This window comes from Podarcis erhardii (assembly GCF_964252035.2).
Source record: "Podarcis erhardii genome assembly, chromosome: 1".
Taxonomy (NCBI): domain Eukaryota; kingdom Metazoa; phylum Chordata; class Lepidosauria; order Squamata; family Lacertidae; genus Podarcis; species Podarcis erhardii.
In genome coordinates this window covers 133,352,707-133,365,191 of record NC_138497.1, presented here as the reverse complement: position 1 = coordinate 133,365,191, position 12,485 = coordinate 133,352,707, and the positions used below count along the sequence as shown (strand labels likewise).

Here is a 12,485-nt window from a genome sequence, read left to right as displayed (position 1 = left end):
CAACCTTCCGATTGGCAAGCCCAAGAGGCTCAGTGGTTTAGACCACAGTACCACCCGCATCCCTGCGCTTCCATGCGCTCTGGCACTCATCATGGTGTCCTGTTGCACCAGAAGCGGTTTAGTTATGATCCGGTTTCCACATGACCCAGAAACCTGTCTGTGGATAAATGCCAGCTCCCTTGGCCTGAAGGCAAGATAAGCGCCGCACCCCATAGTCACCTTTGACTGGACTTAATTGTCCAGGGGTCCTTTACCTTTTACCATGGCCTCACAATGTACTGCAGGCTTCCTGGATACCACAATACTTGAGGAAGGAAAAGCCTTGCAGTGGTGAGGAGTTCCTGGCCATAACAGGATTTGGAAAACACAAGTATTTCAATGACTAGGATTTCCTCACTAAAATAAGATTTGGACAGGTATGACTTGGGAGAGCCTTGTATTTATTCACTTATTTAATTTGTATACCGCTGTGACGGACAGCTGAGCCAGACCAGTGTCTGGTGATGCAGTGCCTCAGAATTCCACCAAAGGGATGAAGCCCCTCTCTGATTGGCTAGCAAGACAGCCAGCCAGAAGGGGGTGGAGCCAGCACTTCGGGAGTGAAAATAAAAGGAGCTGTTTCTGAGGGAGAGAGTTGGATAAGGGCTGGATTTGAGATGGGAGAAAAGGATTAGGACAGGGTTTGTCTGAGGGAGAATTAGTTCTGATTTGAATTGAGCATCTGCTCTCAGGAGACTATAGCATGAGGAAGGAGCCTCACAACATAGATAGGAAGACAGGGCGAAAGTCTGGGGAAGATAGACGGATACCGGGAGGGCTGAGTCTGAGCCAGGAGAGGCAGAAGCTGTGGGAAAGTGGATTCCCTGGGTCTCATGCCTGTCAGGAGGGGCGAGGGGATCCCCTGGGTCTGTTATGCTAATTGGAAGACCTCAGGAGGGGGATTGTTAAGAGAGCAGGTAACTGCAGAAAGTAGCCCTTGCTCATGAACCAAGGAATAAATGGTGAAAAGCATTAGCCTGCCATAACTAAGCAAAAGAGAGAAGTAACAGAAACTGAAATGTAACAACTGAGTAACTGAAGTTTAAGAAAAGCTGTCCATATACTGTGTTTAAGCCTGTGAAATTTTTATTTCGTTTAAGTAATAACTTAACTTCTACCTGAAAGAACACACCTCCTGACCCAACTTTGTTTCACCAAACCCCTTTTTTGGTGAATAAAACTTGTTTATCAGCTCCTGCCTGAGACTCTCTGAATCAAACTTTCCCTCTCACAAGACCCCCACAAGTTAGCCTGTGTTAATTGTGCAAATCTGTTTAACTGGCGTACTGTGCGGTGGGTCTGCTATATGTAACTGGGTGAAGTTAGCGGGGTGAGTCTGCGACAACCACCCTCCGTCCATACGTAGATCTCAGGGCGGTTCACAACATAAAAAATACAAGATTAAAAAATACAAGTACAAAATACATATTCAAAACAAGAACCAAAACAAACCAATAACACCCCCACCCTCTCCCACAACACATTTAAAACACATTTAAAAGATGTAAGCAGCCAAAGGTCTGGTTATAGAGGAAAGTTTTTGCCTGGCGCCTAAAGATATGTGATGAAGATGCCGGGCGAGCCTCCCTCAGGAGAGCATTCCACTGCAGAAAAGCCCCATTCTGTACCAGCTGAATTTACTGACCAATCTTCAGAACAAGCTTCCCTTGAACAGTTCCTGAAAAGCTGACAAAGCAAAAAGAGGAAGAAATCCACTTCAACCTGGTATTTCTCCTTTTAGCCTAGGACCCCTGCCAGCTCCAATTAGCTTCCACCTTCAAGTACCACTTCAGAGCAACTTGTTCACCTCCGTGCGTTCCTAACACCCTTAGTGCATTTGCAGAATTGTGCATTTAAGCATTTCTCTTATTCAACACAATGACAAAATGTGTAGCATTGTAGACTCACTCTCTGAGTCTATACTTTTTCTACAGTATTTTATTCCCATTTTCCTATTTTTGTAATGCAATATTCTGCACTGAAGAAACTACCGTATTTTTTGCACCATAACACTCACTTTTTTCCTCCTAAAAAGTAAGGGGAAATGTCTGTGCGTGTTATGGAGGGAATGCCTACGGGTGGCATGCCTACGGATTTTCCTCCTCTAAAAACTTCATGCGTGTTATGATCAGGTGCGTGTTATAGAGCGAAAAATACAGTATCATTTTCACTTCATTTGAATGTTAAGTCATGGTTTAGAAGCTCTAGCTTCTGCATTAGTTCATGCTTGGATCCAGAATTGTGGTTAACATTATCCAGCGTTAGCTGAAACAAAACAAAATAAATTAAACAAAATAAAAAAAATCCTTCCATTAGCACCTTAGAGACCAACTAAGTTAGTTATTGGTATGAGCTTTCATGTGCATGCACACTTCTTCAGATAACGAGCCAGTTTCAAAAACAGATTGAAGTTGGCTTGTTTTAATTTAGCTATTTAAATTAAACTATTAACAATATAAATTAAACACTGCTGCAAAACGGTGGTTGTGCAAGACAGAATGACTATAGTTTCTTTTCCATTAATAGGCTACTAGGTATAATTAACTACAGTTAACGGATGCTGCAATGGTACTTATAATTAGCTCTTTTTTCTATTCTTATACATAATAGCTCAGGGTGTGGCTCAGACATTATAAAAGCAGCTTCCTCAAACAGTTACTTCTGGAACACAGAACAAACCCTTCAATTAGTACTAAGATTAACTGAAGCAATCAAAACCCAACTGCAGTTGAGCCACTAAAAAGAGTAACAATGCAGTTATATTCAGTATGTGTACACAAAAACAGATGGCAAAAATAACCATATTATAATTAAAAGTTAAAAACAAATAATACCGAAGTAGAAACAATAATTAGAGAAATAAGCAGGCTATTTGGAGACAATATGCTTTACCTTGTTCTGCCCCCTCAGGCCACACGTAAGGAATAAGAAACTTATCGTACTTCAACCTGAAAGGAGCCTCGACTCATCCCAACTAACATATACCAAAACCTCGGTTTTCGAACAGCTTAGTTCTCGAACATTTTGGCTCTTGAACGCCTTAAACCCAAACGAGAAATACCAGGTTGAGGTGGATTTTGGAAGCCGAACATCTGGTGGGGCTTCCATGGCTTCCGATTGGCTGCAGGAGCTTCCTGAAGCCAATCAGAAGCCGTGCTTTGGTTTCCGAACATTTTGGAAGTCGAACAGACTGCCGGAACTGATTCTGTTCGACTTCCAAGGTATGACTGTATATTACACTAAATAGAATACTTCAGAAAATAAGGAAAACATTCTTATTCAACCATGTTTTAATGCTACGCTAAACCATGGCTTAGCACTACATGCATGAACTAGAACAAGCCAGAGTAAAGCCTCAGGCTTGTGAACTTCCACCTCCCCTCTCCTGCACATCAGAGAGGACAACTTTGCCAGTATTTAGTTTCACATTTACTGTTTATTGTGCTGTATGGCCAGAGATGGGTTTATCAATCATTCTCATTTTAAAAAGGCCAGCTTCATAACCAATGATTTTAAATAAAATTGGCCATAGTTTGTAATAACCCACAACCTCCAGCTTTCACAACACAAAAAAGCAAATATTATTTTAAAGAGAAAGCAAAGACCAGCAAGATCTTTCACCTGGCCACAAGGAAAAGGCCACAAGCCGGAGGCTTTGCTCAAGCCTCTTCCAGCTTTTTGACAAGAGTGCTACACCATCTTCAAAAGGGGGAGGGATAAGACCCAAGAAACAACAGGCTGGTGAGCTTGACATTGATACCAGGAAAGCTCCTAGTATCAGTGCCAAGCAGTCAACCCAAACATAAACACCTTTATTTTTCTCCTAAGTGACATTTGAAAGCTTTAGAACCTTGCATGGTGCAGAACCATTCAGAGTAGGAGTTCAACTAAATGAGTGAAAGAAACAAGCAGTGTCAACATGCATTAAACCAAATAACTTAAGAAACAAACTAAAAGTAGTGTACTGAAATATTACTTACCACTTTGAGTTCTGGCACAGATCGACTTAGTGTCCACTCCTGGCTATTTACAAAGGCATCTGTAAAATTGAACATTTTTTAATAAAGCATTTTAACCATACATCAGTACTAAATAATTGTTACAGGTGACTCAGCTTATTTTCTCCCAAAGTGAGAGCAGAGCTCTGCTGCATAATGGGGATTTCCCACCCATCCACCCATCCCCACTGGAGCCCCCTGCACCTGTCAAAACTGTTTTTGAGATTTGGGGGACTTTCCCTGAAAAGATGAGGCATGAGTGGCCTGCAGCAAAAAGGGGGAGTCAGCAGAATTGGATGGGCAAATTGTACAAGAAAAAAGGCACTTCTACCCTTGCAAATAATCTTTGGTTCCCATCAAGTTATATTTTAATAAGAAAATCCTTCTATTTCATAGCTCTGTTCAGTGACAGCTCATTTCTGAAAAACAGATGGCTCTGTGATACATGTCATTTTCTGTGCTAAGCACACTTAACTGTAAGATTATGGTGATAGTCATGTATACTTTGCCCATTAATTTAGAATCTTAACAGCTTAAGTTTATGCACCTAAGGCTTTGCCATTTATTAATACTATGCAGGCAAAATATAGTAATGTGCATCACTGCAGCTAAAGCAATACCTTTCACTTTCGTTAAAGATATGCCAAGTTGACATGAATGAGGAGAGTAGACAGCAGTACTACATGGTAGTAACTGCCGTATCCAGCCTGTAATCAGCAAGAGTGACTAGTGTACCCTCCTAATTTTATTAGCCTGCTTATCCCCTAGGCCAATAATGAACATATACATGTTTAGAACTGGATGTGCCATTAACCATACAGTGGCAAAGTCAATACACTTTCACAAACAGATGCATCAAGTTGTAGCTAATACAAATTCTCAAGCTTATTCTACCTAGACATCCTTATTCTATTTTTTGCAGTTCTTCTGGAATAGCAACAGAAGTCCAAAATATGTCTGGTGTTTAATCCTAAGTGCTACTCTCCGTTGCCATTTTGCACCTATTACTTATACCAGAATGAATCATAAGTGATATCTACTCTAAGGTACCTCATACAGGAACATGTTTCCTTATTTTAAAATAAGGAAGGAAATGCCAAAATTAGAAACCACTTAATGGCCAGCATGGCACAGTAACATTATTTTGCCCTAACATGCATTAAATAGAAATAGGTCTCTAGGTACATAAACTATTCCTTTCATGTTAACACCCTTTTTTAAAAAAAAATATGAAATCATGGTTTTTAAGACACAATTTGCTTCCTTAAAATAGTAAGTGCATGGCTATTCAATTAATTTGAAATGTCTGTCTTCTTTTCACATTTCCATATTTCACATATACATTAAGAATGTACACTTTTGTTTCATAACTTTTTTTCTTCTTTTTAAAAACAGTTCTACGTGCAGCTATTTTGCCACCCAATGGGGACAGCATCTGTTCCATTTTGATTTTTTTGTGGTTTTTCTGTAAAGCAAAGGCATGTACTTAGGAAGATTTGGGTTGAAAAGTATTACCAAGTACAGTGGTACCTCGGTTTAAGAACAGCCCTGTTTATGAAATATTTGGTATAAGAACTCCGCAAAACCAGTAGTAGTGTTCCGGTTAGCAAACTTTACCTCGGTCTACGAACGGAATCTGAACGGTGGAAGGGCACCGGCGGCGGGAGGCCTCATTAGGGAAAGCGTGCCTCGTTTTAGGAACGGACCTCCGGAACGAATTAAGTTCGTAAACCGAGGTACCACTGTATATAACTACTACTACAAGCACTACCACTAACACTACTATTTCCTGCCCCACCTCCCAAAGGAGCCCAAGGACCCATGTTCAAGTTTTTGGGCAGCCCAAAGTCAAAGCATCAAGAACAAGGTTGAATTATGCAAAAGATCTATATGTTGAAGCATAGATCTTCAACAGAAAAGTGTCTTAAGTGCTTTACGCTAAGGTTTTTAAGATATACATGTCCTGAGATACCCTTGAAGACTCTCAACATCCATTCAAGAAGAACAGAAGATTACCGAGAGAAGTTAAGAAGTCTGAGCATCAGTTGCCTTGACCTTCTAGACACTGGCTTCTGGAACACACATTTAATGAACTGGTTTAACCTTGCATGGGCTTGGAAACCTTAGCAATCTGCCTCCCTACCAGTGATGTGAGCTGGAAAATCTTCTACAGTTGTACCTCGGAAGTCAAACAGAAACTGTTCTGGAAGTCCATTCAAATTCCAAAGTGCGGCTTCTGATTGGCTGCAGCTTCCTGCAGTCAATCGGAAGCTGCATTGGACATTCGACTTACAAAAGAATGTTCAAAAACTGGAACACTCCCAGTTTTCAATTGTTTGGGAGCTGAAACCTTTGACTCCCATGGTGTTCGGGAGCTGAGGTACAACTGTATTACCAAAAGGGGATGGTTTGGTAAAATTAATATAAAAAATGAATACAACAGTCAATTGCAACTGTGAATCTTTCAAACTTAACTTTTTCAAATTACTCTCCCCTAAGAACTTTGCATGTGTATAAATGCATCCATGCTTAAATTAAAGTTAATAAGCCTTAAATAAATAAATTAATATAATATAATATAATATAATATAATATAATATAATATAATATAATATAATATAATATAATATAATATAATATACTATAATAAAAATAATCATTTTATTTATATCCTGCCCTCCCTAGCCAAAGCTGGGCTCAGAGCTGCTAACAGTAAAATGATACAACATTCTAAAATCATTTCATTATAAAATCAATTCAAATCAGATTAATAGCAACCATTGGGCTAGAGTTCTGTGAGGATTGCCAAAGGAGGAGGGTCAGGCTGTGCCCTGGTCAAAGGCCTGGTGGAACAGCTCTGTCTTGCAGGCCCTGTGGAAAGATGTCAAGTCCCGCAGGGCCCTAGTCTCTTGTGACAAGAGTGTTCCACCAGATAGTGGTGTGTGTTTTAATTTACACAATGCATGTTATAGCCCTTAGATGTTTTCTGTCTCAGATCATCTTGTAAATGGTGGCCAAAATACCTAAATAAAAAGTTGTAAATGCTAACAAAATATTTTTGTGCCATCACTAAAATTACTAAGCCCACCATCTGGCATACAGTTGAATTATTGCAAGCATTAATCTCTCCCCTATTTAATTCAGACCATGACCTTAATACTAGTTTAGTTCTTAATCATCTGGCTATTTCAGTACATCTGGCATCTCCTTTGCCTCTGACCTGGAACCTTCTAATATTTTTAACCCACTTCCATCAACACATGACAGTATTTAACATAAAGTATTTAACGCTGAAGAGAGAAAAATGTTATATATGGCTTTAAATAGAAAACTCCTGATAAGAAAGTATAGAAACAAACAAATAGGATTCTAGTAGTGGCATATATGGCTGCTAACTACAAAATACAATGATGCAATTGCTTCCAGAGAGCTATTATCTGAAAAAATAAGGAAGAAGTAAATAGTCCTCAGATCACAGCATCATGGAATCTAGTAAGAGTAATGATTCTGAAGTGATCCACATCTGATCTGCATATTATTCTTGGCTCCTCTCCCCATCTTTACAAGGGCAGGCAGTTTGTTCCTAGCTCTGCAGAAGTCAGGGAAGTGCATTCACTGACCCCCTGCTGTACTTGAAGAAAGTAGCATCTGGCAGGCCTGCATTGCTCTCCTGTCTTCCCAATGCCGCATGTCACTGCCACTTACCTAGAGATGGGAAGGCTCAGGGCGGGGAACAGAAAATTTAAGGGAGGAAATGGTTTTTCCTTCTTTCCCTGTTTTACCCCCTCCAAGTCTTTTTTGCATTCCCCCCCCCCAAAATTGAAATCACTATTTCTTGCAGGCATCTCCACCAAACACTTTGTGGCAAAGGCCCCTGTCTAGCGGGTAGCATCTGACTAGAACCAGGGAGTCTGAATCCTCATTCAGTTGTGAAACCCAGTAAGTGACTGTGGATCAGTCATATACTCAGTCTAACCTACCTCACAGAATATTTTGCTCAGGACAGCATATTTATTTTTTACATGGTTTTTATTATGTTGTAAACCATTTTGGTGGGTTTTTATGAATAAAAGTATATAAATTGCTCAGTCCATGCTTCTGCCCACTTAGCAGTTCGAAAGCACATCAAAGTGCAAGCAGATAAATAGGAACCGCTCCGGTGGGAAGGTAAACGGCATTTCCATGAGCTGCTCTGGTTCACCAGAAGCGGCTTAGTCCTGCTGGCCACATGACCCGGAAGCTGTCTGCGGACAAACGCCAGCTCCCTCAGCCTATAGAGCAAGATGAGCGCCGCAACCCCAGAGTCATCCGTGACTGGACCTAACGGTCCGGGGTCGCTTTACCTTTTAGTAGTAGTAGTAGTACACTCACAATCAGTACCATTTGCAAAGAACTCTCAGATAAGGATTTATGTATACTTATTTAAGAAATGTGTACGCCAATTTTCAGTGTCAAGCTCTCCCAAGATAGCTTACAAAAAGTAAATACACTAAAACAATCCACTTTCAAATATTTCCATTTTAATCACATCATGACCTAAAAGTTCTAATTTTGATACAATCCTTTATTCTATAGCATCCATGTCTTGAATGTAATTTACATCAGGGAAGAATTAAGTGCTAACTGCCTCCTGAATGCCTGTTCTTGCATAACTTTGGTATGGTCCAGCAACAACCTTGATTAAAAAAAACACTACTTCTGCAAAATCTGGTAAAATTAAACTAGACAGTTTCTTAAAAGCTTCATAATGTATCCAAATACTGTATTAAAATGTCCAACTGATACATACTTTAAAACCACCACAAAAGCATGCAAAAGGACCATTGTTCATGAAATTAAGTCATTTTAACTCTGATCTTTGAAGCTACAGTATCTAGGTACAGTGGTACCTCGGGTTAAGAACTTAATAGAACTTAATTCATTCCAGAGGTCTGTTCTTAACCTGAAACTGTTCTTAATCTGAGGCACCACTTTAGCTAATGGGGCCTCCCGCTGCACCGCCAGAGCACGATTTCTGTTCTCATCCTGAAGCAAAGTTCTTAACCCGAGGTACTATTTCTGGGTTAGCGGAGTCTGTAACCTGAAGCGCATGTAACCTGAAGCGCATGTAACCCGAGGTACCACTGTATACACATTATAAGTTCTACATCATGGTCTAACAATGAAAGGCATATATATAGAGAGAGAGAGACCAGTAACACCTTAGAGACCAACTAAGTTTGTCCTTGGTATGAAGCTTTCGTGTGCATGCACACTTCTTCAGATACAAGGCAACTGTTTTAAGCAACTACAACATGTTATTAACAGGAACATTTAATGCAGTATGATATGGAGATAAAAGGTATTAATGTAATAAGTCTAGCTGGAACTGCCTTAGGCTGATGTCCCTTTGGACTTCATAGTGCAAGCTCTTGAACTCCCAAGTGGAGAGGGCACTGACACTCCTTATAGCTCCTTCTCACAATATCGCCATTATCAAGGTGGTTAAAGAATGAGGCTCAAAAAGGAAAATTATTTAACGTGAAATAGAATCCTCTGTTTAAGAATGAGTATTGTGTTAGATTTCATATCCAATCTGAAATTGAAGAGTGAATGAGGGGGTATAGTTTTTCAAAATGCTACCAGAGTTAAAGGATTTGATCTGCTAAGTAGAATTGCCTAATTACTTCTCAGCAAAGTGACAGATGTGTAATTAGTATTCAAGATTATCCACTCATTCCCCATCAACTGTGAATGTGACAGTTGGTTATGGAAATGTTTTGAGTAAAGTGTGCTCAATAAATAAATTAAGCAGAGGATAAATAAAGTTGTGATGTGAAAGGTTTAAAAGATACAAATGTTTACTCAAGGCAGACTAAAAAGCAACACAAACTGCTGACAAGGGAGAAGAAGTTTGGTCTTCCTGACCAATCTAAAAACCAAGGAGTAAACAACAGGAGGTATGCCCATGGTTTACAGGAATTCTCTCTCTTTTGTTTTATTCCATTCCATCAGTCATCTCTCCTGAAAAATGGCAAACAGAAGCTAGTCCTAGTATAACGTGGATCAAGAAGTATTGCTTCTAAAGCAGGGTGGGGACCTTTTGGCTCCATGAGTTTGTATGTTAGCGGGACCCCGCCTTGCAGACCAAACTGCAGGAGGCAATGATGGCCACAAACCTGGATGGTTTTAAGAGGATTGGACAAATTCATGGAGGAGAAAACCAACAATGACTACTAGCCAAAATGGTTATGTTCTGCCTCCATGGTTAGAGAGAGTTACACTTCTGAATACCAGTTGCTGGAAGCCACAATAAAGAGAGAGGGCTCTTGTGCTCAGGTCCTACTTGCCAGCTTCTCCTATGCATCTGGCTGGCCACTGTGAGAACAGGATGTGACAGAGGGGCCAGTGACCTGATCCAGGAGGCTCTTCTTATGTTCTTAGCCCTCCCCACCTGTCAGTCCACCTGTCATCACAATAACATCAGGTGATTGCACACTTCAAAGTCCCAAAGAAGCAACTGGTCACTGAACAACTCCAGGCAAATCTGGAGGATGTGGACCATTTGAATCCCTTCCAATCAGGATTCAGGCTTCATTATGAGACTGAAACCTCCTTGATCACACTGGTTGATGATCTGGCGGGCTAGGAACAGAGGTGAAAGTTGTTTCCTAGTTCTGCTGGATCTCTCAGTGGCTTCTGATAACATCAATCATGGTATCATTCTGGACCATCGAGGAGGGTTGTGAGTTCAGAGAACTGTTATACAGTGGTTCTGCTCCTTCCTCCTGGGCCATGGCCAAAAAGTGGTGTTGGGGGGTGAGTGTTCAGACCCCTTGGCACTCACTTATGGGGTGCCTCGGGTCTCCATCCTCTCCCCCATGCTTTGCATCATCTATATGAAGCCACTGGGGGAGATCACCAGGGGTTTGGACTGGGTGTTCACCATTATGCAGATGATATCCAGTTCTACCTCTTGTTTAAATTGGAACCAGTGAAGGCAGTGAACATCCTCTGTGAGTGTCTGGAGGCTCCTCCACTTCTTCAGTGGGGTGGCAGTTATTATAATTAAAATAATAATTATTTTATTGTTTATACCCCACTTATCTGGCTGGGCTTCCCCAGACACTCTGGGCGGCTTCCAGCAATAAATAAATAAATAAATAAATAAATAAATAAATAAATAAATAAATAAATAAATAAAATGTCAGACATGAAAATGAGTTGAGGTTGAATCCTGACAAGTACAGTTTCTGGGGGACAGGCAGGTTGCGGGGGGGGGGGGCTCCCTAGTCCTCAACAAGGTAACTAAAGAAGCAGGTGTGCAGCCATGGGATCATTTTGGACTCACAGGTGTCCATGGAAGTGCAGGATATTTTTGTGTCCGGGGCAGCTGTCAACCAGCTCCATCTGGTACGATGGCTGAGAACTGGATGCACTCTGTCTGGTTGTGGTGCCCACCCTGTGAAATGCCCTCCCATCAGATGTTAAACAGATAAGCAACTATATGACTTTTAGAAAACATCTGAAGGCAGCCCTGTACAGTCTCTGATGTTGAGGTTTTATTGTGCTTTTAAAATTTTGTTGGGAGCTGCCCAGAATGGCTGGAGCAACCCAGTCAGCTGGGTGGCATGTAAATAATAACATTATTATTGTTATGATTCAGGATGCCTTCCCTTCTAAACTGCAATCACAAGTGCACTTTAAGACTCCTGATCGTACACCAGCATCCTCTACCAGACCACAGCTTTGGGAAACCAACCTTTTGGACCAAATTAGAACTCCACCCCTCTCTAGAGTCTTCCTACATGTGACAGTCAATCAAACATCCCTTGACAAAGCTACTCAATAGCCCATATTCAAATTTGCAGGATGGGATTTCAGTTAAACATGTCTTCTTTGCCTCCTTTACCTCCCCAGTGAAGATGCAAGGCTCTCTCTTAACTGTGATGTCAATAATTAAAAGGACCACTTCCTATGCGCTGGCTCTGTTCATCCCTCGTCCCACTGCCAGCGAACTGCACTCCAAGAAGAAAACCATTTGGGGGGTACACAGGGGGAGACATATAAAGGAAAGTTCCACTGCATAAGTGGCAGTCCTTGTGCACATGGTACCACTTTGTTGGATACAATCCCTTGAATTTGTACTGAAGTCTCTCCTATCCAAGTTCTAATTCTTCTACTCCACCATTTATTGGGAAAGTCACTTTTTAATCTACTTGGCATAATTAATGAAATGAAATGCCACTGTCCATTTCTTGAAGGGAAAGCATGATGCACATTACATAAATAAAAGCAATGAATGAAATAATCATACTGGAGTAAATTTAAGTTAAAACGCAGGGAATAATTAATAACATGTTAATGATTTCCCACTGAGTTGCTGCTTTCACATCCCCCAACCCTGCTCCCATTTAAAAGAGATATTTAATTCCATAGCCCTTTCCCCTGTTTTCATTATATTTACTG

General features: G+C 40.7%; 1 protein-coding gene and 1 long non-coding RNA gene across 8 annotated transcripts in view; one reads left to right on the top strand and one right to left on the bottom strand.

Annotated features, from left to right (window-relative positions):
* LOC309335598 overlaps positions 1-12,485 on the top strand; it is a 248,011-nt gene that overhangs the window by 210,540 nt on the left and 24,986 nt on the right. The window lies entirely within an intron of this gene.
* The window catches only part of AGAP1 (ArfGAP with GTPase domain, ankyrin repeat and PH domain 1), a 335,918-nt gene that overhangs the window by 300,294 nt on the left and 23,139 nt on the right, over positions 1-12,485 (bottom strand). For all 7 annotated transcript variants that reach the window (XM_081863021.1, XM_081863022.1, XM_081863025.1 and 4 more), the window contains exon 2: positions 4,020-4,078. In XM_081863021.1, the coding sequence (XP_081719147.1) occupies positions 4,020-4,078 (59 nt within the window). The remainder of the gene's footprint in view (positions 1-4,019; positions 4,079-12,485) is intronic.